Source organism: Aquila chrysaetos, chromosome Z, assembly GCF_900496995.4.
Source record: "Aquila chrysaetos chrysaetos chromosome Z, bAquChr1.4, whole genome shotgun sequence".
NCBI classification, from domain to species: domain Eukaryota; kingdom Metazoa; phylum Chordata; class Aves; order Accipitriformes; family Accipitridae; genus Aquila; species Aquila chrysaetos.
The window spans coordinates 32,453,681-32,481,463 of NC_044030.1; the positions used below are offsets into that span (position 1 = coordinate 32,453,681).

Here is a 27,783-nt window from a genome sequence, read left to right on the forward strand (position 1 = left end):
AAGGAGCAGGTCAAGTTATGCCTCCCCAGCCCGCCAGGTGATTTTAGAGCCCTCTGTGGTTAGATTTTCCTGTATGGGGAACAGACACATTTCTTTTTTCAACGTGGGAACAGAAAAGAAAAAAAAAAAAATCTCATCTGGCATTGAGAAACACTTATTTGCTTAGGCCTCCTTCAGGTCAAGTTCTTAAGGAAATTTTGAGAAAAGATTTGATAGTTGCATGGAAAATAGGAACATGGATTCCCTTGCTGCACTAACAAAACCAAATGCTTCTTATGCAAAGGCTAGTAAGCCTCATGCTTTAGGGTATAAGTCAATCAATCACAAGAGGGCAAGGATGACATTTCCTAGGTAATAAAACAAGTCCAGTTTTCCACAAAGATTATTTTTGCACCTTCCTCTCCCTTTTTGGCCTTGCCTGCAGTTAGCAACAGTAATCAGTAAAGCACTGACATATTCTGGTGCTCTCTATTCCCACATCAATCATGTGCAACACTATTCAAGGTGTCTGAAATAGCATGTGACTCCAGCCACAATATTTGATTATGTGGCTTGCTGCTCTAATTGTTTCTAGTCGATGTAGATAAGGCATGAGGAGAGGCAGCAGACCAAGAGAAGATTACATTCCACTTAGTGGCTTAGGGTTTAATCATCTGTCATCCCCAACTGCCCTGGGTCTATAAGGTGGGAGAAGCCCCCTTCTGAAGTCACAGGGCACAGGTGGCCTCACAGTGAGGAACCTGATCCAAGGCGTAACGGGGGAGTGGTTGCTATGGGACAGTGGGAGGGAGCTGAGGCCAACAACCAAACAAGATTACAGAAGAGACAAGACTCACCACAGATCTAACAAGAGGAAAAATAGGAGTCAGAAAGGTTGAGTTACTTCTCATGGTCACAGCTTAGGAGGAAACTCATTTAGCAGAGGCATCATCTTTCTGTTGTGTCTTTCCCCCACCAGTCCCCGAGGCACCAATTGCTGCCTGCTGCCTGAGACAGGACACAGGGCTTGGTGGGCACTGGAACTGGCCAGCCCGCCTGCTGTTGCGTGTCTCTGGCTGGTGTGCTTCCCTATCATCTGTGAGCATGGGCTGGCAGCAGAAATTCTGCCCTGCAGCAAACGGTGTTTTCCAGAAGGTTAGCTTCCGTTTCTTCCCTGGCCAGGTAGAGGAGGTACAGCAGCATGGCTGCTTCACATGTGGTCAGTTTGACTGGCTGACAGCTGGGACTCTCATTCAAGAGCTGGTGATATTTCAATTTTGACAGGTGGCATTGCATGCAGAGATTATGCTGAAAATTAATTGGAATGACTATTTTCTGCAGAGATACTGAAGGCTGAGGCATGATCATGACTAGGGCTGAGGAAGAAACAGCCCCCAGAGATCAGAATAGTATGTAGAGCTCCTTAAAGACTCACTGGACCCTTATTAGTCAGTGTTCCTTATAAATGCTGTAATGTACTTTCTCACACTGACAATCTCCTGTGATAACAAAAGGGGAGATGGCAAGAATATGGCAGTGTTTAAGAAATGAGCGGTGAGATCTGGTTGAGACAAAGGCTCATCAGAAATGCCAGCTCATACGCACATGGTCTCCTCTCCTTTCTGCTTAAACTAGCTTTTCCTACACTCCACCACCCCTTTAATACTAGGATACAGTAGATCAACTTGAGAGCAGCAACTCTAAACAGGTGATAACCAATTCTCTGCTTGCCTCCCATTCTAAAGAGTTAGCTGATGGCCAGCTTTTTTAAGAATTCTTTTTTCCTTAAGGAAGATTCAAAATTTTCAGCAATCTTGTGCCAGTTCATCAACTATAGCTAATGTGTTTCTAGTAGAGCTACCCACTCCACATCTTGTTCTGCAAATTTGATAATAGTTGGTATATTTGGCTCACTCTTTTTGATTATTTTATCTCCATCCAGAGAAAATTCTCCATCCAGTACTTCATACATGCTGCTTTTGGGTTGTTGTGAATGGCAACCTCATATTTTACAAGATATTTACAGATAATAAAAGCTATTCCTTAGGATGAAACATCATCCAGAGGAACAAATTCTTACCAAATTAAAAAGAAAGAATCCCTCCCCTGTATCCAGCCTTCCTTACTGGCCATCTGCTAATAGTGCCCATGTATGTATAAATTTCATTTGCACATTTAAATTGAAAAGCTCCATTTGCTCAGCCTGCCTATAACTGTGCTGTCTTGCTGGGGTGAATATTAGGTCTCTGATGCATGCATATTATCCAGTGAACAAATAATTGCAAATGCAATCCACATCCAATTATCTGGAGTTTTACTGCATATTTTCTACACATAACTCAAGCAGTAAGTACAACAATACATTAGCTCTCCAGGTGTCCATTTGGCTGGAAGAATTAGTAAGGTGCTGGCATTTAGCTCCTGTACTCTAAAGTGTAATTGGCTCATGGTGTTGCTGCCAATGTGAGAGATCCCTTACACACTTGGTGCAGGACACAGATGTTGTGGGGAAGACACCAAGAATCCTCTGCATCTGACAGAAACATGCAACTGTACAGGTTAAGGTAAACAGTCCCTAAGCCATGCCTAATTTCTCTCCCCTGCCTCCATGGAGGCATTTCACCGATGCATAGCCCAAATGTGTTGGCTGAACACACATGGAGAGGATTTCAGACTTGTGTTACCTCCCATGAAGCTTGGAATTGATCCGCTACTCTTAGGGATTACAGCTACATTGGCTTGACTACTAGTCTACCAAAAAAGATACAGAATTTATAGTCACAGAATTCCTTCCCTGGACCTATCTTAACCTCCTCCTCCCTCCAAAGTGACAAACAAAGGAGTTACAAGCATCTACTCTGCAGATGCCTAGTAACCAGGGACAGCATCTGATTCAGAGCTCATTACACCAGAGAACTGAAACACCAGTTCTGCATAGCGACAGAGACATGCATTTGAATGAGCTGCATTGCTGCTCAAGGCAATTCTTCATCCTTCCTGCAAAATTAGTGTTTAAGATTCTTCTGGCCTCTCGCAGACTCCAAGACAACTGTTATCCTACTGTCTGTCAAGTATTAGTTGCCATTGTGGCAGCTAATGGGTTTTGTGTAGATCATTAAAATATTCAAGAACTATGCATAGCCTGCAGCTTGTTTTAAGCCAAAGATTTCCCCAGTGGGAAATGGAAGGAAAGAGCTGTTCCAGGGAAACAATAGAAGTCATACTAACAGTATAAAAAGTATAGTGCAAGATTAGACTCCAATCTTATTTCACTGTGTGTCCTGTGGAGTCAGTGGAATCACTCCATGTTTGCATTGCTTTAAATAACATAAAATATTAAGGCATTCAAAACAATCAATGCTAGTTTTGGACTTTCTTAGAAGGGAAAAAAGCGGGGTGGGGGTAGGGGGGTGGCATTTAATCAGGCGAAAGTACCAGACATTTAAACCTACTGTTCTCTCAGAACAATAACTAAACTGTTGAACTAATGCCCCACAGCATTGGATGCCAGTGCTTAAAAGCATACAACAGAATTTTAGCTACAGCTGAAAGAACTTCCTCAGTTCCTATATATAAAAACACAGACATTTCAAACAAACAAATGCATCACATGTGATTAGCTCACTTCTAATTTGAGAAGACTAGAAAAACTTTCTGCCACTGACAATTTGTGCCACAATTGGCAGCAATAGATCTAATGGGTAGCTTTCTACAATGTAGGTAGCTGTGGCTTTCACAGCTAGATATCTGCCTGCAAAATAGACATTATTAAAAAAATGCCCTCATATTTATTCCCTGAAGTATGGTTTATCTTTTTCTTTTATAACCAACCATTGCAGTAATACTCCTCGGCAAACCTGCTGACATTTTGGAAAGCTCATCTAAATACCTGTCAGATGCTTGACTGTTTTATTAAGAATCATGTTTTTTATCATTGTGAATATTACCAGAAAAATATCAGTAATAAAGTTCAGATTCCACTTTACAAACCTCAGAAAAATAATGACTGTATTAACTTCTGAAGGGCTATTACCACCCCATGTATAAATGCTAAACTTTAAGATAAGGTCAGTGCCACATGGTGTTTGTAAAAGCTTCAGGCTGCTGAGCTGTGTCCAGTCAAATCCTTCCTGACTCAACATCAATTCTGGATATTTATAGCTCTGGAGTAAGGACCTTTTCTGTGCTGAATAAACAGAACAGAAACAAATGAACAAACAAAAAAGCCAAACGCTCAGGGCTGGAAAAACAGTTGTCTCCTCTGTTGGCTTGGGACTGGAGTGTAGTAGGTGTTGTCTCATCTCTCTGTTCAAGAGCAGTGGCCGCAGTTGCTAAACTCAGGAGGGCTGTGGTGCAATGCCAGCTGCTCTGTGCCCCACAGGTACACCATGGTCAGGAAGGTTGGGGTGGGATAGGGAGCCTGACCTCTCAGATGTGCCTACGCTGCTCAGTAGCAAACGGGACGGATCATGCTCTCAATCCAAGGACAAGTGTCATGGCTGGGCTACATCTAGGTCACACATCACTTCACCATGGCTCTGCCCTTCATTAAAAATAATTTACATGTGTGCTTTTTCCAGTTCCCAGTGTCTAAATTGTGGGAAGGCTGTGTCTTAGCCCACCCAGGCAGTGTTTTTATGGCATGAATATGGTTTTATGATTAATTCCCTCTGGTATGGCATAAAGGCTTTTGGGGGTTGCAGTGTCTGTTGGGATGATGTGGGAGGACTGTTTAGAGTGAAGGGAGCCAAGCTGGTAGGCTGGTACCCATGCTGCCTCCTTTGAAAGGTCTCAATGCACTTAATCCTTCATATTGTGCTTAGGTGTCTTGAAAAGCAGTATTTGATGTGAGTCAGAATGACACAAGAAAGCGTGTTAATGATGAAATGCGCAACCACTGCTCTAGCACTCCAGCTCACTCTTCAGCCTCACTCCACTTAGCACCCTAGGTTTAGCCTTTATGATCATCCATTATAAATTAGAAATGCCCCACGCTATTTTAGCTTGCAACAGGATTGATGCAGTTTGGAAATTGGAGGGCTGTGAAGTTTCCTCCCTTGTAAAAAGCAGATCCCTGTGGAAGGGAAAATTTGGAATTATTTTGCCAAAAGATCTCAGACAGCTGGATACTGTGATTAATATAATCTACTAATAAGGCCTATGAGCTCTGTACATCCATAATGAAGTTGAAATGACTAGCATGAAGAGTGGGCAGTCAGAAGAAAATCCTGTAAAGAAATGCAAGAGCCTTTATGTACATATATATTCCCTGAAAGAAAATACTGACATCCATCAGACACAATTCATAAAGGACAATTGCTCCAGGGCATAGCTTTCTTTTCAAAGAAACTGAGTGGGTGTTTTGTGATCCTTGCCATGCATTTCCATGCTACTGCAGATGTAACTCAAAATTACTGATTAGCTGACTACTGCTAAATATTTAGGAAGATGCATACCTAGAAAGAAGTTCACATTGTAAAAGGCTGGTCTTTAATTGCTGCAGTGACTACAGTGATTCCTTCTCCTCTCTGTACAGGGGGAGAATGTCAAGAACAGCAGAAACCATTAGGAACCTGCAGGAACATTTTGATAATGAAAGTCACAGGAGATACAACTTTCCCACTTTACATCCAATTATGAGATGTTACCAAAAGGCAATTTAGTAGAGATGTGGACATGAAAGATGGGATGGTAATTTCTTACCATGGGTTTAGCTTGGCTCCCACTGCACTGTTAGAATACTGCTAGAATAGGAACGTGAAAGAAGAGTATTGCTTTTAATTTACCTGGTAGCAACTGCTATAGTCTAAATTGAGTCTCAGCTAGCGTGCCACTGTGTTTGTGGAGAAGCTAATGAGAGGACACAGGGATAGCTTTTCAAAGCCATGCATCTATGACAAGATCGCATGTATGTATACAGTGCTCTGCCTATGGCTTTTGAAATATAACTTCTGTCATGCAGTCTGCATTTTCTAAGAAGTAAAAAGTAATTTATCATGGGGTTATTCTTAAGCAAATGGAAACTTATTCAAAGCCATACACTTTAAAAGTTATTGTGAAGATAACAGTGTACTTTTCTGTTCATCTTTTATCTACTGCCATGTTATCCTCTGCTTTCATCTTCTAGAAACAGATCCAATCAAATGCTGAGGCACTTCCAGTTATTAAAAAGGTAGGGACTCCCTGGATTCCTGCTCAGGAATCAAAAGAGCCTAGCTGCCCAGGCAGATAACTCAGAGGGGTATCTTCCTTTCCCCTATTGCTCTCTAAGAAACTTTATTCCTTCTCCCTAGACAACAGCATCTGCCTCTGGGGCTTGACCAAAACTGCCAGAATTGGAAGGTCAGCAAGAAAACAAAGCATTGGATCCAGTCTCTTGACTTCTGTCTAATTAATTTTGTGTTTCTGCTTCGTCACAGGCTTCCACTGCCAGACCATGAACTTGCAACAACCTTTCATGGACCAGGGCCCTGCTATGCCACAGAGCGTCTCTGTTTACAGCCGATGCAGCCTAAGACCTCCCCTGGGATAATGTGGAATAGAAAGCCCAGAACACACCATCTAAGAAAGCCAGCTGTGTGTGCTTCTCTGTCAAAGGGAGCCCAGCAAACCTCCAGGCATGCTGGTGTAATTCAGATTTGGAAACTCAAATTCCCTTTGGGACTTTCTTCTTTGTTGGACTCTTCCCACCAAAGCTGAAACAACAGAAACTCCCCCTCCAAAAAAAAGAAAGTGAATAGCAAACATGTCTTTCTCAGGACAGAAGGGCCTCCTGAGGAGCGTAAAGGACCTTGCATTGCTAGTCTCTCCTGGGGTTAATACAACAGGATGCCTCAGGGTAAAGTCTCTTTGGGGGTAGGAAGGTATTGTTGGGACAATAGGTGGAAGATAAGGAGATGAACAGAATTTCTGGGCTACAGGGGAAAGTTGGGAATTGCCTATTTTAGATAAAATACTAGTATTATTCTGTACCCATGCACACATTTGTCATTTTTGTCTGTTGTGAGTATCCCTTTTCACACTCGCTCTGAGCTCTTTGGCTCCTTTATGCCCTTTCCTACAAAGCACTGACATTCTTGATTTCAGCATGGTTAATGACACATCTTGATTTGCCAGAGCGCCTGAAATAGATGCGTGCTTCTGTCAAGGTCATGTATTCTGTGTTGTTCACATATCTCTGCCCAGCTAGTATCACTGCCCGTCATGTACTTTTATTCAGTGTGAATACTTGCTACCTTGATGCCTCAAAAATGACATGGACAAGGGAAGATTTTGAGAAGGCTGATCCAATACCACAAAGTATGTTCATAATTGCTACCCAGAAAGGGTATAGCCAGCAGGCAACAGGAGTCCTTGAGCACCTGTTTTTGTCACAGTGACAGCACCAGCGACTTCTTCCCATGGAAGACACAGAGACCAAACCACCAAGGTCAGACCACCAATCCATCCCTGTGCTACAAGCTCAGGTTCTTCAGTATAGCATAGGCTATGCTTGGAAATCAGAAAGATGCTGATTTTGGTCTCAGGTGGGAGCATAGTACATGTCACTTCAGCATAGTGGGGAGAAGAAGTCAGAAAGGCATAAACTAATGCTCTGTTAGGAAAGGTTTTGCCATGGTTAGACCCTCTGGGAGACCCTCAAAGAAACCGGTCCTTACCAGCAGCCCCTTGAAGCCAAATCCTCATACAACTTACACAGTCTCAGAAAGAGAGGTCCTGACATACTCTGGGATCCTGATGAGAGCTAGGGATGGAGCCTGCAGTCTCTCATCTCTGAGACCCAGCTAAGGCAGCAATTAATGATGTGGCTTTTGGCCACCTATCGTATTGTGAGGGTGTCCCCCCCTCCAACAGTGAGGACACATTCGGGTTTTAAAAAATTTAACTACTGATCCCTTTTGCTGAATGATGGGAAGAGTTTCTCTTAGAAACTTGGAGAGAAGGAGATGATCCACAATGTTAAAGACAATGGGATGTGGGCCTGTGAAATTCTTTCAGAAATATTACAAGCAACAGAAACATTTGAAGTAGCTTTTGTGACTTGTATGCCAGCAGAGTAGACTGCCGCATGTTTGGTAGTGCTTTTCATGGTGTAATCCATGACCTCAGGAAAGCACAGCCTGAAATAAACAGATCCAAACCACTGCCTTCACACTTACATGTATATACTTTATAAACCTATATATGTATGTATATTTATACATAAAACACTATTGCCTCATCATACACAAATCCTGAGGCAAGTGCTAGCCTTATGGATTTATTCTTACATGCACAAATATACAAATAGGTAAAGGCAATGTCCTTAAAACCCTTCCACTCTGGCAGCTGTATTTAAGCTACATAAACTGTTGCGCTTATTCCTTTGTGACTGTTATGTCAGCTTCTTCTAATTTTAATAGCGCTTATACCCATCATTGCATTTTACCTCTTTGACCTCCTTGAAGGAAAAAAAACCAAGAAACCCCAGCACAGAAGAGGACTGACTCTATACTAGTGGTGTTATCTTATAAGTTGGATATGTACAAACTTTCCGGTGGAGCTGCCTAACCCAGCTCAGGTCCTCAGTGTCAACCCATGTTCTCCTTCATAACAAGGCTGGGGACCAAGAGTGCAACTACCGAAAACCCGCAAGGTTAAGTGGTTTGGAAGCAGAGACTTAATGTCACACCAGCCTTAGACTGGGAATCACGCAAAAGGTTGAAATCTGTGTCTCTGGGAAATGTTATCTATTCACATGAGTTTGCCCTATCTGTGAAATTCAAACACAGGAAACAGGATTTGTCACACCAGATCAAATCATAAGGCTACTGAGATTACTGCTGCATTGCCCACTGTGATTAGTGTCCACTGTGGAGAAAGAAACTGGAAAATACTGTACACTGTGCTGGGTTTTAACAGGGGATTGCCACATGTCTTCATCTCTGCTCTTTCAGTAGGATTTCACTAACCAGAAGGCTTAAACTCATTTTACATTAAACAAGAACTAGTTACTTGACCCTGCCCTTGCTCATTCACTGTGTTCTTAGAACAAAGCAAAGTGTTTTCTCTAGAGATGATTATTCAGAAAAATAAAACCACTGAAATAGTAAAGCAAAATGCACGAGGTGGTATAGTGTTTTTCTCTGACCCACTGTCCCACCAAGCCATCAGGTGTATGGTTTTCCTTGAGAAGCAGACTTTCAGTCCATGGAACGGGTAAGTTAAATGCTGACAGTTGAAGATGTCACACTAACTTATTACAAGAGCAGGAGTTGGGAATCCTGCTGTGCTAGAATAACTGCAACCTGAGTAATTGCCTTCGCGATCTGAATTCCTTCAGCTTTCTCAATTGGTTACAGTATTCTCCTCTTCCCATCCTGCCCCGAGTGACTGTGCCATATTACTAGTCTTTAGTAAAACAATTCTGCTCTTTCACCCAAAGATAGCTGCATTTCAGAAGTCACTGAGCTGCTACCAGTGTATTTAGGCTTTATGATAATACACCAGAGCCTTTTGGGGATGAAAGAAGTTAAACACATGTTCAACCATTAGGCAGTGTCCTCTGATTTTTTCTGATCCTTACACTGTGCTGCAGCACTGTCCATCACATTATCATCTTCTTCGTCTCTCAGTTGTAGAGGGAATATTAGAAATTAACATCTGTCGAACTCAGAGTAAAATGAAGCCAAAAAAACCAGAGTAAAATGAATTAATGCAGAAACACCATATTTACTATATTCTGCTATACTGCAAGATATCTGGTCACCAAGTCACATTGTGTCTTAAAAGAACTGCAATTCACATGGACCTCAGAAAGTACGAAAGACTGCAGAGTAGAGTTTCACTCTTCATCTGCCTTTTCTTGATTCCACAAGTTTTGGCCACACATCAAAGGCAAGCAGACTCCTGTAGGTACCTATGCATCAGTAATATAAAAAAAAAACCAAAATAAAATAATCTAACCAAAACTCCAAACATCAGATAGCAGGACAATTTGAGTGGTCTAAGGACTTGTTACAAATCAAGATGACCCTTTAAACAATTGCTTGAAATAGCAACAAAATCAGAAGGTCTTTAGAGGTTTGGATAAGTATCCTCAAGGCAGAAGAAACAGCCACATAAAACTTGTATCATTGGGGGCCCAAGCTTTCTGTCTTCCAGAAGGGCTGATTCTGGTTTGTATGATTCTTAGACAAAATTCATGGTTTTTTGAAAGTGGACTCCTGTTGGGTACTACATGAATAAATACAGGGGAGGAGGACTGGGTTCACTTTAGGAGATAAAGGAAAGCATAAACTAGCAGAAACTTAACTTACTTGTTAAGATTTTGGGACACAGATGATTTACTGACCAGGCTGCTTGCCTCATATGTGCAAAAACGTTCCTGTTAAAAATGCTGTATAAACCAATGACCCTAACACCATGTCATAGAAGGTTTTACTACTCAGCATGGAACATTTTTATCAAAGCAGATCAGTACTGTGCTAGAGAAAATGTGATTGGCAAAAAGTCTTTGCATGCCTCCTTTCTACATGCTGTATCTGCTCTCCATTTGATATGCAGGTTGGAATCTGTTACTGCACCATGAGAAGATGAAGTGTTAGGAAGGTGCCTTGCTGTGCCAGGCTTGGAGCTTGCAAGTTAATAATTCCAGAGAGAAGAGATGAGCAGTCCAAGCTGACACATTTTTTCTCCAACTAATCTTTCTTTTTAAAATTTCTGCGCAGGTTTTAAAGGTCAGAATGAAAGTCTGTGGGAAAATGAGATTAAAGTAATCTATGGGACAGATGACCAACACTGGGTCTTTCCCTCCAGCTAAAAGCTAAACAAACTTGCTCTGCACTCTTCTGAAAAAGAAGCCACAAGCCAGGTGGGATCAGCCTCCTACCTGTTCTTCATCCACACTCCTGCCTCAAGCTGGGCATCATATCAGCCTGCTAGACAGTGGACAGGAGGCTGCATGCTGCAGACAATATGCTCCAAGCACATCCAGTGCCATGGTTGCTGGCTCAGCATCTTGCACAAGCAGACAAATCTGAACTGAGAAGCCCAGCGTAAGACAATCAGGTCTGAAACATGAAGAGTACACAGCATGCCCTGGCTCTTTGCTGGAGGAAGTGCCTCCACAGACATTTTAGGGAGCAGCCCTTAGTGGGCAGTGTAAACAAAGGCACGAAGGTAATGCTGCAAGGTGTAACTAAGCTGTCTGTGATGAGAGTATGAAATATACTCCCACAGGCTCTGGCTCTGTCCAACTTCTTCATTTCCTACTGCTACAAATGCTCAGCTTTTGATCCAGTTTAGTCCTCAGAACATGGGTTTCCAAACTGTTGCTCTCCATAGAAACAGTGAGCTAAGGTTCCTCATCACTCCTGGTCTGTACATACATACTGTGCTGTAGATGGTTCCCACACAACAGAAACTATGGAACAAACTTCATTGTAAACAGCCTGCATCCCACCACTTCCCTTCTCCCCTCTTGCACTATACAAATGTTCCTGCAGAATACCTTGCTTTTGAATTTCTTTCCAGGTGTGTTGTAACTTACAAACAAGAATTCAAGTTTTTGGACCACTTTTCGAAAGAAAAGGAAGGCTGCCATATGTATGCTATTCTTGCCTATCAAGGTGAGAAGCCAAAATTCCTTTAACAAGTCCCAGAAGAGCAAAAAGACCACCATATTTTCATTCTCTTGTCTTGACTACATAGTTGAATGAACCCATAAAACAAAGGCACTAGGGTGAAATCTCAGATTTACTTTTTCCACTGAAAATTCTGAGCAGAAGAAAGTCACAGAGTCATAAGGTACTTGTTTCAGAGCACTGCAGTCCTGGAAACAAGGGGAGGAAAAATGTCTTCCATCGCCAAATTGTTCTGATGTGCTTAAGAATGGCCTCTGCAGTCCTTGGTAGTGAGAGCACACAGGGCTCCAACTGCTGTTGATTTCCTCACTTCATTCAGCAGGAGAAACCATATCACAGAGAGCTCCATCATCAAGGAAAATTAAAGTTGTAAGTTAGGTTTCAAAATTACACAGTACAAAATAAATATATATGTAGCAATCCTAGGGTTGGGGTGGAAGAGAAGGTGGGAAGCATTTCTACCTGCCGGGGCATTGTTGGTAATCAGTGCCACAAAGTCTCTCACTATGAAACACGACACAAAAGCATGAATTTCCTCGTCCTCCCTTGGATTACTGACCCCCCAGCCCGACCACCAGCCCTTTACGTGAAACCAGGAATACATCAGAGTCTTTCCCTTCTCCTTTACTTAAGAATGGAGCCTCACACTCTCAAAACAGTGTGGATTTGGAGGAGTGTAGGTGCATGTGCACATAAAAGGTTGGAGGGACCTTCAGTTTTGGGGTGTCTGTTGTGGAGTGCCTTACAGAGATGGGATTTTTGAAAAATTTTTAGCTTTCTGAATATCTGTCTGTCACTGGAACCCCAAAAAACCATAGCATGACACATGTCTGTACACTTGTGAAAGCCCAGGGGAGAGAGCCTACTGAATCACTCTGCTGTTCTCAGGTCTTTCCCAGTGTCTGGCCAACAGTGACAGTGCTGGCATGTTCTCTGAAACATCTGCTATTGTCTGAGAAGTGGAAGGAAACAGTTTATTTTATCTCCTGTAGCTGTTGCAAGATTGACAGTGACAAGTGTGAAACTGACATGTCCCACTGAAATTCAGAAAATAAAAGCCCTAAGCAACTTTAGAATAAGTACGTGCACTCAATTCCCTCAATGCTCTGTAGTGTGAGTAGACATTCACATCTGTTAGCAATAAACATTGGCTCCCTCCTGCTTTGTAGTACCTTTCCGACCCAGCACAGGCAGCAGTATCCAGTACCGCTCTCCTCCATTACTTTAGTGACTTGAATAGTACTAATCCCAATTTACCTCAATGCAACTGAGAACAGAACAGAAAGAAATGTCTGTTTTAAATTGCTCCAGGAATTATTCCTGCCACCCTGCTGCTATGCATCAGAGGAAAAAGATGGCCAAAAACATTAACTCTTCTCACCTTGCTAGCTGAAAGCTTTTCAGTCTTTTAAAATAACCTATCAGATTTCTAAAATTCCTTCACCACACACTTAAAACATTAATCAGTTTAAGAGCTGAGAAGAAAATCTACAAGAATAAATGCTTTCTATCTCATATAAATTATAAAAAATGTTCAGAATACTGTGTCCAGAGATTTGGCTTTGACCATTCCCTCTTGTGCTGCTACAGTAGCTATTAGATGCGAGTTAAGGGCATCTATGTATAGTTTGCTATAGAGCACACACAGTATTTTACAGTAACACTGGAACTGTTGGGGTGGATTCGACCACTGGTCTATCTCACCTGCCATCCCATTCCTGGCAGCCAGCAATACTTACTGCTTTAGAAAAAGGTCAATACCTTACCTCCTACAACCCTGCTGACTTTGATTTTGTGAAGCGTACTTCCAGACTGCTCAAAACCAGGCCGGCTAGATGGTGGATCTCAGTCTAGTAAAGAGCTGGAAGGCTCTACCTGATGGTTCTCAAAGATGAAAGTGCACAGAATTATGGCTGTAAAGTGTGCTTCCCAGGGAAGCATCACTACAGAGGAAGAAAAGAGTCAGCTTCCTCACTGGTAACCCCCCAGCTCCCAGTGTGCTCCCAAGATGAGCAGAGAGACAACCTCTCTTCCACAGGAAGGAACCTCTGTCCCTGCTGAGGGAAGACACATAAAAGATGTCCTCACCTTCCTCATCCTCTTCCCAAGGGCAGCTGAGCACAACAGAAAGAGCCCGAGAAGCTCTAACATGCACCAGCTGGCATGGGGATCAAGGGAAATGCACTGCAGCTGGGAATGGCTGGACCTAAGGATGTTCCAGCTACCCTAGGCCAGGGGCTGTGGAGGCAGAGGAGACCATGTTTGAAGCCATGCATTGCCTGGAGAGGGCAGGGAAGGGAATTCCAGGTAGGAAACACTGGAGTGGTTTCCTCCTCCTTTGCCCTGCCCAAACATGTGCTTTGACCTTCCTGAAGGAAGGTGTTTAGCCCTCAATCCGCAAAGGATGTGGCTCTGAGAGTTATAATATGTATAACAAATAACAACTGCATCTGTAGTGCAGGAATCCTGCCCAGTCACTCCCGATCCCTTACTGTAGATTTAGATAGAAGCACATTTTTTACTGAGCTAGGGAGCGAGAACTGTATCTGAGGGTCTTGCCAGCAACAATTTAAACAACGTGTATATACTTACAGGAGGAAGTGTTTGTTCCTTCTGTTGAAGCTTGTATCCTAAGCATGGGTTCTGCAACACACAGAAGTAACAACAAAGTTGTAAGAATACAGCCACAGCTACATTGTTATACTCGAGGAGCCTGAACATCTTCCCCCAGTACAGCTTTCTTTTTTATTTTTTTTTTTTTTTCAGTAATCAGAAACCTGCCAAAGAAGTGAAAAAAAATGAGATAGCTCGAGAAAGAAATAACTTCAAAGCTGGTACAGCATGTCCTAGGCACGCTGTGAATAATCAATTACAGCAAAAATGCTCCATAGTGCTGGGAGGAAAGGCCAGGAGAAAACTGGCAAAAAGAAAGCAAAATTTTCAGCTGTTTGTGACAGCATCAGACGAAAGTGGAAAGCAGTGGGTCTTGAAGCTGCACATGCTGACCCAGGAAACACTAGCTTCTTATCTTCTCACATAACTCCAAATGGACAGTCAGGCCTCCAGGTTTATCACAACTATGGCTAAGGACCTCTGTGGCTTCAAAGAGAGCAGGGTGCATGAGTGTCACCACCTTTGCAGAGAGCTGCAGCTGGAGGGGAGAGCAGGACACGTTCCAGACCAAAATGGGACATAGCACAAGCCCCAAAGTGGTAACAAAGAAAGGAAAAAGAAGAAGCATTCTCAAGATGGCAAATAATCTTGTAGGACAGATGAAGGAAACAGACCTCAACACAAATCACACAAAGGAAGCACTCAGAAAAGTTAATGGGAGAAGCAAGCTAGCCTGAAGCTAGGGCTGAGCCTCCTGAGCTGTAGGAACCTGAACCGAATGCAACAAACCAGAGCAATGTGTTTGGGTGGCTGCATGGGGTTTCACCGGCTTAGAGTCCAGCAAAGCATATGCTGACATGCATGAATAAAGAATTCAAGAGTGTGCTTGAGGACTACTATCAGCTGGAAGGAAGAGTTTGCAGAGAGAGCACTTCGCCTAAGGTGGCAATGCAACGTGCCACTGTGGAGAGGAATGAAGGAAGTCAGGGTGGCTAGCAATCAGCCTGTGGATCACAGGCCGCAGGTCAGGCATACTGCATGCTCTGTAGCGAAGTATTTAACAACATGTCACATCAGGCAGAAAATATGAATCTGTTGCCTAACAGAGTCAGGTTTTAGGCAGAGTAAAACCACACTTAAAAGCTAAGACCACTCTGTAAGTCCTCCTATCACCAAAACGTAGCTATAGCAATACTTCAAGAGACCTAGCTTCTGGTGATTTAAACACCAGCATCTTACAATAGCCTACCTCCAATTAAAGCAGCAACACACTAATAACTTATTTGCATTTGCAAGGACTGGAAAAAATCCGCAGTGCCCAAAACCCCAGACACTTGGTCACCAGGAGACTCCTGTAGTGGCAGAGAAAGCTGACGTGGTCTGGACCCAGCGCTGGGTGAGAACAGCGGGAAAAATGGCACCTGGCTGGGTTTGGGACTGAGCAGGTCTCTGCTCCAGCCACATAGCAAAGACCCACTCAGAGCTCCATGAGAAGACCTCAACAAACAGCCACTGAATGTGTTGCTTTCTGCTCTCCTTCAGGACAACAGCGTGATGTGCCGCTTGGCATGAAATCTGCCAGTCCAGCAACTCATCAGGAATGCAGCCAGCCTTTTGAACATCCCAGCCTCCTTCTCTCCAGTGGCACAATAGCAGTAAAGAGGAGAACAATACTGTAACAGCAGGCACTGGAAGGGACATAAGCAGGGAAAGAGACCACTCAAGAACAAGAAATTTAGTTCATGGGAAAGAAGGGAGAGAAATGCAGGGATTGCATTCTTGCTGCACGAGGGAGGAGGGAAGGCAAGCCCAGTGGAGGCAGTGACCAGCGTGTCACCTCCTTTGAACAAAAATGGTTCCAACGGTTACAGGACACTTTCTATTAGCTATGTGGTCTCATACATATCCAGTGAAGTACCAGTGACAGGCCCCACTGAGAACATGAAAGAATGTGGGCACATCCAATGGCTCTTCTGTCAGGCAGCAGTGCCAAGATTTCAGAAGTAGGTCACCACACACGCAGATGCATCAAAGGAAAGGCTGCAGGCATGCTAAATGCAAAATCTGGCAATCCCACTGTTTTCCTTGATCTAGCCTACAAACACTGTCATCTCATACTAAAACCTGTCTCTGCCAGACATAGCTTTCTCAAAAAAGCTAGCAGGACTCCAGCCTCTTTGCCAAGCAGGATATGTGCATCTTGTAAATCCTTGGGATGCTCTGCTTACACATGCCTATCCACAGCTCCCTCAGCCAAACTCAGCGGTAGAGACAACTGCTTGTATTGTGGCCATATATAAAGTAACTCTAATAGTTAAAATAATGAAAGTGACTTCTCACTGGGGTCAGTTCCAGGAGTAACTCTGGAGGCGTGCAATCCGTAACTGCAGGCAGGATGCTGAAAGCAAAATTCCACCAGCCTGAAAGGAAACCATCTGGAGAGGGCTCCTAGTATGCCAAGGCAGCTTCAAAAGTGGTTAAACTACTGACAGTGAGTTACCTGTCTACATTCACAGACCCTGCAGAGTTGTCAGGAATTGTATGTAGAGCCCTGAGGAACAGAGCAGTCTAGGCAACAGACTTTCTGGAGGAAACATCAATATGTCTATACACTCTGCAAATTCATATGCAGCTACTAGGATTTACAGGAACAGGAGAACAAGTGCTTTTTTGAAACACAGTTCCTAACAACTCAAATACTTTTTCACTTGGTCTGCTGCAGGCTGACAACTGCAGGCCCAGTTAGCATCCTCAGTGCTGCTCCAGGATATCAAAAAGTATGCTTAACCTTTCTTCATTCATTTCTCAGTCCCTGAAGTAGCCCCAGTATTCAAGGTGATATGCAGGTACTGAGGTGCTGGATGTAGGCGAATTGTTCTCCTGCTAAGAGGGAGAGTTTCAGAGCTGCAGAAGCAGTTTCAAGAAGAAATAAAGAGAAAGAGATAGAAAGACTCTGTTAATTCAACTTACGTGAAGAAGTTTTTGTGCCTTCTGTTGATACTGGTATCTTGCTGGTGCTCTCTGGAAAACACAAGAGGCAACAAGAAGTTATAATGTGGAGTCAGACGATCCTCTAATGGCATTCAGGTCCAAGAATGGACAAGGTAAAGGGGAAAAAGGTGCTCAAAGAAGCAAGCTTAAATTCTGCTTCAGTGGGCAGAGGCTGCAATCAGACACCAACTTGCAAATGTTTCCTTTTGGGAAAAAATGAAAAATGATGTTGTCTACCAGAAGATCTGAAGAAAAAAGCCTGTTTCTTCCGAAAGAAACCCGTTGTTCAATCTCTTATTCTCCTCTGGGAAACACTGATCAGTGGCAAGAGGAGAAATCATGCAGATGGCTCTGCTTCTGGAAGGCGTCAGTGTTAGTATTCACTCCTTATGCTTCTAGGCAGTTAAATTTTGCAGAGATGTGTTCCTGTTCATATCACTTGAATTGCTGGTAAGTACATCCAATAATGTCACTTGCCACTTCAGGGGAATCTTCTAAGTTACACATGCAAACCCAGTCCCTCATGGGATGACTGCTGGGGGTTCTGTGATGGAAATGAAGCAGTTGCTTTGCTGAAGAGATGAGAAAAGTTGCTCTTCCATACTGGTCTACGGAGATATGCTATTGCTAGTGGCATACTGCCATGGACTCCTTGCACCTGCTTGTTGCACTGGTTGATGGCTATGGGGGATGATGCTGCCATGCTTAGATGCCTGCTAATGCCTTGCAGAACAGAGATGGGAGAAAGCAGAAAGTAGAAAGCCTTTGTTTAGGCTTCACAGACTTGTACAGAGACCTCATTCCAATGATACCATCCATTTGTCTCTGCACTGCTGACCCTGCAAGACACAACTGTGTGCAATCTCCTAGGTGTGGACAAAGGGCCTTTCAGTTGTAAGCATCAACAATCTTGGTGTTCTCCAAGTTCTCAAAACAGTTTTCAGCCTCATAGTGGTGCAGTTCAATACAGCTGCACAAGTTTCAACTCCACAGCTGGAGAATGGCCACAAATCCCAGGGAAGAAGTCTTGCCCTGTATCCTCAAGGCACACCAAGAATCCTCTGGTAGGCCAAACAAAAAGAATTTAGAAAAAGCCTCATAAAAGATTTAGGAAAAGGTGACTTAAGAATGTTTTTACTCTGTTCTGTGGTTCTGGATCAGGTGACCCTCTGCTCACTGTCTTCAGAGTCCACAGAAACTTGACCAGAGACAAAACTCAGTCCAACTGTCTTCCCTTCAACATCCCTCTCATTAAACCTCAATGTTGAGGCTGTTTTTTAATTTCTTACTGGCTAGCTCTTTCATATTTTTTCCATTTTGGTCCAGTTTTCTTTGGCAAATATCTTGTTTGCCTGGGCAATATGTCCCAGTTTCATCCCACTACTGTGAGAGAACATGTTATGCAGAATTTCCCTGATAGCCAGTGATGTGTGGCATGGAAATCATTATTATAAGTAAAATTTTTAAGGTCAAAACCTTTGCACTAGGTCTTGGAACACAGCGACCTGTAGCCAGGCAGCTTTCAGGACCACTTTTGGGGTATGGAGGCAGTTTGCTGTTTTGCAGCTGGGTTGTCTGAGCAATTAACCTTTCTTAGTCACAAAAGGAGACAGAACAGGTCTGACAGCTGCGTAGCACAGCATCTGGCACAACTGGAGCAAATTCTTCTTTCTCTGTTAAAGAAACCATGTTCCATTTAGTGCCCATGCTGAGCTTGATGGAACATTTCTTACTGTCGCCTCCGCAGCCCAGGTGTGTCAGTACGAACACCAATGGCAAGCTTCCCTGCCGGTGGAAAATGCAGCCAGAGCCTCCCACACCTGTAACTTTCTAAGAAACACATTTGGAAAACATGTAGCAAAGTCACAAATTACCAAGCCCCGCTACTAACATTTGTGTTAGCAGCCTTAACAGTAGATGCTAACGTTTGGAAGATGCAAGATTTGTGTGTGTTGCTTACTGAGGACAGTACACCACAACACCAAGAGAGGCATTTTACTCCACCTGAGAAGGCCAGCACAGATCCACATGACAAGCCATCTGAATACAAGAAGCAGAGATAAAAGAGGCTGCATGTAGGGGGCCATCAATACTTGCCCGAGGTGGAAGAATTCAAAGCATTTTTCAGTCATGACACTTGCAGTTGCTGCTGCAGTCTGCTAAGGTATTGCCGTGGTTTAACCCCAGCCAGCAACTAAGCACCACGCAGTTGCTCACTCACTTCCCCCCTGCCCAGTGGGATGGGGGAGAGAATCGGGGAAAAAAGTAAAACTCGTGGGTTGAGATAAGACAGAAAGGAAGAAAATAAATATGATAATAATAACAATAATAAAATGACATTAATAATAATAAAAGAATTGAATACAGAAAATAAGTGATGCACAATGTAATTGCTCACCACTTGCCGACCAATGACCGGTTAGTTTCCAAGCAGCAATCTGCCCCTGCCCTGGCCAACCACCCCCCCTCCCCCATTTATATGCTAGACGTGATGTCAATGGTATGGAATATCCCTTTGACCACTTTGGGTCAGCTGCCCTGGCTGTGTCCCCTCCCAACTTCTTGAGCCCCTCCAGCTTTCTTGCTGGCTGGGCATGAGAAGCTGAAAAATCCTTGACAGTATAAACACTACTTAGCAACAACTGAAAACACTAGTGTGTTGTCAACATTCTTCTCCCACTGAACCCAAAACATAACACTATACCAGCTACTAGGAAGAAAATTAACTGTATCCCAGCCGAAACTAGGACAGGTATGGAGACGGCAGCCTGCAGCCCCATCTTTATCATCATGTTTAAGTCCCCACAAGGAACAGCTACCTCAGATGCTCCATCCAGTTCTGTCCCCTGGTGCTTCTAGGAGCACTTATTTTTGGTGAAGTGCTGTTTCCTGAAACTGGATATGTTTGTGCTGGGGCTTTCTTATGTAAAAATACTGACAGATGGACAAGAGATTCTTGTTTGGGCATGCCTTAAGGGACAGGTCCCTGCAGCCTCTCAGTCCCATTTTCTTAGTACTGTGGCCAGCTTCACCTCCTCCTGCCTCCTCTGCCAAGACAGTGAAGAGCCCCTTCAATCCCTACAGGACTCACAGCAAGCCACCACCTTGCTGGGCTTGGTATCTTGATCTATCCTTCCAGGTAGGGAGCTTTGTTTGGCCTGCTGAGAGAAGACAATTCAGTGCCTGGGTGACAAGCTCTGCTGTAATGACTCTGAGGGAGGCAGTGGGTCCTCCTTCTCAGGAGACATCTTTTCTCCGGGGATAACCAAACATCTAACAGCCCTACAGCTGCTGTTGTGAAAAGCCCTCTGCATGACCTCACAGCCCTTTATTTCCCCCACTTCATTTGCCAAAGGCCTAATGCAAAAAGCCTGCTTGAGCAAACTGAGGGGATTTGGTTGATCTCATGGGTTTTGGTTCAGGCTGTGAAGGTGGCTCTGAGGACCCTGACAGGGGCAACAACCTGCGCTCTGAGGAGGATTCAAACACCATAAATATCACAGGTAGGTAGAGCTGCAAACAAGCATTCTGTCATCCTGAGGTTTACTTTCTGGCAGTGACGTAAGACTTAAGCCTTTTGCATTAGTTGTGCCATTCAGGTGACACATTCTGAATTATATGAAGTATGACACAATCTAGCACACACCTTGAGAAAAGGGGAGTATGTGAGACCTCTGTTACTTGGTCTACAGATGGCAGAGTAGGGGGTAGGTGTGTAGAAGGTAAGGCCATAGTCAGAGGCCTCAGAGGCATTCAGGCACATGTGGTCAAGGACACAGGGAGATCCAACGGATGAACTGACTTGTTTCTTAAAACTACTGTGCTTTTTACCTTTTTCCTGGTCCTCCAAGAAACTATTGACCTGAATCAGATTTAAAGAGCACTGCCCTCAGTTCAAATATGTCAAATTGCAAGGAAAGGTTCAAAGCTACTCTTAGGGAAACTGCTATGCCAAACTGAGTGATGGCCACATTTCTTTCTATGTGGAGGCCTAAATCAGTGACGTTGGTCCAGGCATGCTGATTTGCACCAGCTGAGAATCTGACCCATTACACCAGCCAGTTAAAAGCAAACTATGGCCCCAGGTCACCTGTAAGTATGCTAGAGAGAGAAAAGATGCACTGATCTGCTTTAATCAAGTCTCAGAGAGATTAATCTATGAGTAGGAGGGACTTTTCTTGCATTTGAAGTATTTCATAGTTGGCCACCTGCTCTATGGGTACTAGATGCAAGGTGTTGTTTTTATTTACTTATTTCTCTGCCATCTTCTTGAAGAGAAGCTACTGGCTACCTTCAGAAGAGGAAGAGCAAAGTTTAATGAATGGTGAATATCAGATCCTTATTGACTACTGCACAACTCGGAGCTGTTAGTACTACAGCAAGTCCTATATGGATGCAAACCCAGAAGCTTGCACAGGCCACTGACTGTGTAGCTAATGAATTTACCAAGGCTTACTTCTGTCTACAGTTGAGTTACATGAACAGATCACCTGAGCACTTCTTGTTCCCTTCAATTCAGGCAAAGTTGTCCCAGCCTCCCCCACTGATGACTCAAACTACATCAACTCACTTTGCACAGACATGCAGGATGAGCGCTCACACAATACCCTGCACACAATGCAGCAGTAATCCAGCACTGTAGACTTCTAACTTCTGAAACACGTCTGCAGCAATCCACCCTTTTGCACCCTGAGTAATCCTGGGCACAGCAAACTTCCTTAGAGAGGCAAAAGATTTAGGTCAACAGCTTTTAATGGAAAAGATTGACACCACATTCAGCTGGGGCTGTGGTGTGCTCAATGCTTTAGAAAACAAGGTCACTTACCTAGTTGTCTAAATAAAGGGTTTTGTAAGCAAGTTTTCAAACATGAAATTGAAAGCTTTGGCTGTGGTATGAAGTATTCTCTCAGTGTCATTTCTAAGCATAGTAAGGTGTTATGTTCATAAGAAAGTCCATGAAAAAATTCACTGCAAGAATTTTGCCTGGCTAAAGTGAAAAATTAGGATGCAAAAAAGCAGTTATTATTGCATTACCAAACCTGTGCACTATTTATACAAATCCAGGAGAACTTCATGCCTCTATTCTGACCTCAATTACAATCTTTCTTAGAGGTGCATACATGAATAGGAGTGAATGAAAATAAGAAGGCAGCTCATATCCTGTGGGCAAGTTATACTCATTATAAATTTAAAAGAGAACAGAATAGCTCCCACTGCTTGCTATTATGACTGGTAAAAAATAGTGTTTGTCTACTTATTTTTATATTTGCTGCATTTTTAATCCATACATATGGCTCTATAGACAAGGCTTTATGTTTCTTTCAGTAGAAATGAGAAAAAATTTAAAAGTCTATGTAGGTTAATACAGTTTGTGTGTGTTGTATGTGTGTGTGTGTGTGTTTTTGTGTAGCAAAAACTTGCACAAGAGCAAATTTGGCAGTTTTAATTAACAACAATGTTAATAATAACAGTGACAGCAACAAGGACAGGAGTTACTATTGCATTGACTATTACTGTTTAAGACAGAAAAATTTACCATTTCTGGGAATGTCATTAGGGAAAAATATAGCTCTTTGCTCACTGAAAACAACGAAGAAATTTTTACAATTATTTTATTGAGAAATACTCTTTTTTCTATTCTTTGGAGAAGGGAATTGAAATTAGCAATTTTCAGAAATGTGACCTTAGTGGTAAAGGTGTGGCTATTCCCATTCTTGGGCAAAAAAACCCAACACATTTGCCTTGTTCTTGTGTTTTTTCCTAATGCTTATTGTTAGTTGAAGTTAGAGACAAGGCATCATGCTAGACAGACCTTTGGTCTAGCCCTAGAGTTCTCTCTTGTGGCATACACCAGCAAAGAAAATTTCAACTAAAATAGTTAAAGTTTGGCAAAATTCTGAGAAATTAAACCCAAGATTTTTATACTGAAAAGCACTAATCTTTTAGTGGAAAGAAAAAGAACCCCATACCCAGAAATGCCATCACCTTATCTACCCTCAGTCTTAAAGCACCCAGCATAAAGGGAAAGGAGGATCTAGTTTGCAGATAGCAGGGTACACATAATAAACACAACCACATGAGGTCATTAAATTAAAGGTCATAATTAAAATTATGGTTCTTATAGCAGAGCAGGTCAGTACGACCATAAGAAAGTCAGGCTTTCTGATGTATCTTTCTTTACCCCACTGTTGCCCTATCTGCTGGAGGTGGAAGGAAGCAACCTCTCTGCCTACCCTGAGAGGCTCAGCCCTCTCAGATATCCACATATTAGTTTTCTACAGGAGCTCCTGGGCTGCACTGGACCCCAAGGTCTTCTCCAAAAGCCCACTGGCAGGAAATAACAAATATGAGCTAAATATGCTGTTTGGTTTTAGTTGCGTTTTTTTTTAACCTTCCTCTTTCTTATGAATAGTGCAGGACCTCACAGATATATAGGACCTGAGTAATGACTGCCCTTCAGGGCTCATTACCTAGTTTGGATCCCAAATCTGTCATTAAGCTTGCAAGGGGAAGAGGTCAGGGAATGCAGGGGAAGGAGGGGTGAGGAGGTCACCCGTGCAGGGGGTCTATCCCTGTTTGCAAAGCAGATGTTACCCTCTGAGGCCTTAGGGATCCATTCCTCTTAAGTCACCAGATGTTGCCCATGCTGTTCCTCAAATCCAGGTGGAAAATTCCATCATTAGGAGGAAAATTAGGAACAATTTTACTGGTCATTTGTAAGCAACAATAAGCAGAGGAGGCTCAGATGTATGTGTGGCAACCAAATATGCACGATTGATTTATTCAACCAATGAATGCTGCCATGCCTGATTCTAGATTATCAAATATCACCAAGATGTTCCAGTTCAGATATCACTGAGTTTCCAGTTCAGATCTTTACAGACAAGAGCCAGCTGCCAGGGTTACACTGGATCCAAGTTTGCCCTGCATTCAAGTGAGTTTGCATGCACGGCTGTGTTTTAAACAACGTACATTTCACAATAAGATTAGACAGATTCTAACATATCAGTTATAAATGTACATAACAGGGCTTGCTTGCAAATGTTTTCATTCAAAACCAAGCTCCGGTCTCCCTGCAGCAGGAGTATTTTGCTGTCATTCAGCACAGCCTCCAAAAAATCCATGTCATGAAGCAGAGGAATGAGGTCCCACATGCACTCCCCAGCCACGACACCATTCCTTGTCTGAGAAAGTAATAGAGGATGGCCAAGCATTTTTTTTTGCATTTATCTGTATCATAGCCTAGGCACAGTGCCTACAGCTGAGTTTTGGAAACTCCAGTATCTTGGAAACAGTATAGGAGCTTTCCATGTAAGCAGCTAATGAGCAACCAAAATTAGTATTCATGGAAACCAAGAACATTTACAAAGCTACACAGAAACACCTACCCATTTTTCCTCCCAATAATATTCTGGTAAATAACACTTGACCTTTTATATCAGTCTTGTGACAGCTGATCATAATTATAATACCATACAGCCAGTATGAAATCTTAGCACTTGAGATTCTTTAGCTGATGAAATAGAATAGCAAATACACAAAGTGAATACAGTCGAGCAATCACTGTGTGCTCACAAAACAGCAGATAGCCAAAGACAAATCCCACTGGCAAAGGTTTACATTCATTTTTCTTTTTATTTACATGCCTTTCTCCTGTTTCAGAGCACAATATGGAACAGAAAAGCATCCCTGGTAAATTGCCATTGCAACAACATCTATGCGTATTCAGATACGCATAGAACTTCTGCTTTGTTTGCTAATGAGGGCATGTTTGTTTGATACTTCACAACTGGCTGGACACTGGAGTTTGAATTATTGGAGCTGAATTAGTCAATGTCACACTTAAGAAACAAGATTTCAACTGAATTGCAGCCTCCAATGCACTCGCAAGGAGAAATAGTACTGCTAAAACATTTGTGTACAATGGCAACTCTCACAAAATTCTGTCAGAAGCAATTGGAACTTCCTGTAAATGAAATGGAAAGGAGCCCTGCAAAAACGGCAATCTATAGTAATTTTAAATCATTTGGGTAAGTCTGCCTCATGAGAAGCTCCGCTCCTCAAGCAATAAGTTCAAACCACAATACCCGAATTAAAGTTCGTGAATTACATTCATGCCTTTGAATAATATGCCTTCAAATACATTCATGCCTTTGTCATTATTATTTTAGAAACTGAAAGAAAAACCTTCCAACATCTGTGAAAGTAAAAATGATGGCAATCAGAGCCATACAAATATTACTTAAAGACAAAGAGAGAAGTGCTGGTTTAGAAGTTCAGACTAGGACATGTTTTAAGTTAAATGAAACCTTCCCCACAGGTCTATAGTGCCTCCGCTACTCACGTGTACCATGGGAATTAGAATAATATTCCCTTCCCTTCATCCTCTCCTTATCTTGTCTATTTAGACTGTGTCGTAGACCTGGTGTTGGAAACCGTCTCACAGAAAATGCTGATCTCTCCTGAGATCCATAGGAGGCATCCCATTTGTCTGGGTAAGGAAAACTGAACATCTCAACTACACAGCAGACAAGTCAAGCCTGATTAATTTTCTTAGTACACCTAATAGATTTCAATGTTTGCACTTCCACTTCACTTACAAAGCTTTCCCCTCCTCCAAACCCTTTTGTCAGGGTGGCAGCTTTAATACATGGTCTTTCTGAACATGATAGTAAAATAAAGAGTCAAGCCTTACCATTGGTGTCCGTGATGATAACACTGGCTTTAGTACTGTCATTCCCTAGTTTGCTGCTCACTCTGCATGCGTATTCCCCAGCGTCAGCCAACGTGGCTCTGTAAATGTGAAGCTCAGAGTATTTCCTGTGAAATCAGAAAAAACATGTAAACATCCTGTACTGGAGTAACAGTCACTACATCAACTAATGCACTCTTTTTTTTTCCCTCTCAACAAAGAGTCTTGTCTTCCATTCTTACTGACAGATTAACACTATCCAGGTTTGAATGAAGGGAGGAGAATAAAAAAATATCTCTCTTACAGGCTGCTGGAAATTAGGCATATTAATCAACTCAAATGAAGATACTTGTTTATGCTTTTCTGCTGGAGAGGAGTCTTTGTTCTTAAAGTAAATCTGAAAAACAACCTTCCTCTCTCAGCTGAATTGTTGGCTATCCAGACGCCACAGAGATGGGTGTAATATTAAAATAGATTACCCTTTCCTACAGGTTCATATCACCAGTAGCAGAGTTCTGGGTAAGTACTGTAGTTTCCAACATCTGACTAAATAATCATGAGATTAGAATGCACCACTCTCTTTAACAACCTCTGAAACCCCAATAGTAAATCATTCTCCAGCGCTAACAAAAAATTATGAGCAGGAGCACAATTTGCATGAAGCTACATTTTGTTCCTGGCTCAGAGACGTAATTTAATCAGTCTCCAAGGTTTTAAGATTAGATTTTAAAATGCAGAACTCCTGCCTACCCATTAATTTGGTAGGAACATGTTCTGGTGTCATTCAAGGGGTCCCCAACTCATGTGATGGCAATAATCCCATTACCTAGACTGCGAAGAATGACTAGCTTGGGGAAAATACACACATTATTGCTTTTCCCAGTTTCTGTTTAAAAGAAGTGCTTTGGGGAAGTTTTTGCCTGTAGCAAAGCCTGCTCATTTATCTACAGAACAGTCACCTAGCAGAGTGCATGAGCATTGGCTTCCCTAAGTTGGCCTACCCCAACATGAAGGACTGATCCCCAGGGAGCACAGGTTCTTCACTCTAAAACCTTGTAGTCACCAGCATGTCTAGTGATGAGTGGTGAGCCAAGCTATGTTTGGGGAGTTGCTTTGCTTCAGCACAGCCATGTCTCCTAACTCTCCATGCAGAAATCACAATTGATTACCCCTTCTGGGAACCATTGAGCAGGTCTGGGTTCAGACCAGAAACAAGTCTGTTGTAGCAGGCGGGGGCTTCTGGAGCAACCAAAATGTTCAATGCCACTTTCCAACCCATCCTTGTGAGCCATCCCTTCCTTCAGCACAGTAAACTATCCCATCTGCTATCAAACACCTGCTTATCAGCAGCTCAGCATTCCCTGCCTCTACACAAAGGTCCTATTGCTGAGGAGTCAGCGCTGCGGCCCTCATGGGATGACAGCAGTGTGCCAGGTGGACCCTAGCTCTGCTAGAAACTCACATTACAAGACTTTCCCCTCATGTCATGAAAGAGGGCTGCTTACCTGAGGCCACTGGGCTTGCAAGAAGTAGAAGCAGCCAAGCTAGGATCAGCAAGTTGCTCAGGTTTACTCAAATGGTAAACAACTAAATAGCTGACTATTTGGGCTCCCTTCTCAGGCAACGTTAGGAGCCCAGTTCCCAATGCTGAATTAATTATCTAGGCTGCATTTCATATGGCATACAAGAACACACTCTAGTTGGTGGCCACCATGAATATATGAGAAAAATGTGGTTGAGACACTGACAGAAGTGTCAAGAAGGTGAAAGCTACTCTCTTTGCATGGGAATTTTGCACCTAACAGCTATGCCACAGTAAAAATGGCCTGCTCTAATCTTTCTGCCAGCCATCTACACAACTGGTTTTGCAACAGTCTGTTGAGG

The 27,783-nt window shown here is 42.9% G+C and overlaps 1 protein-coding gene across 8 annotated transcripts in view; it reads right to left on the minus strand.

Moving 5' to 3' along the window:
• Positions 1–27,783, minus strand: part of NRG1 (neuregulin 1) — a 478,013-nt gene that overhangs the window by 118,703 nt on the left and 331,527 nt on the right. For 4 of the 8 annotated variants that reach the window (XM_030004900.2, XM_030004899.2, XM_030004894.2 and 1 more), the window contains 3 exons: positions 25,903–26,027; positions 17,187–17,237; positions 14,196–14,246 (listed from right to left, as the gene is read on the minus strand). In XM_030004900.2, the coding sequence (XP_029860760.1) occupies positions 14,196–14,246; positions 17,187–17,237; positions 25,903–26,027 (227 nt within the window). The remainder of the gene's footprint in view (positions 1–14,195; positions 14,247–17,186; positions 17,238–25,902; positions 26,028–27,783) is intronic. The other 4 variants (XM_030004901.2, XM_030004898.2, XM_030004895.2 and 1 more) reach the window with 3 other exon arrangements.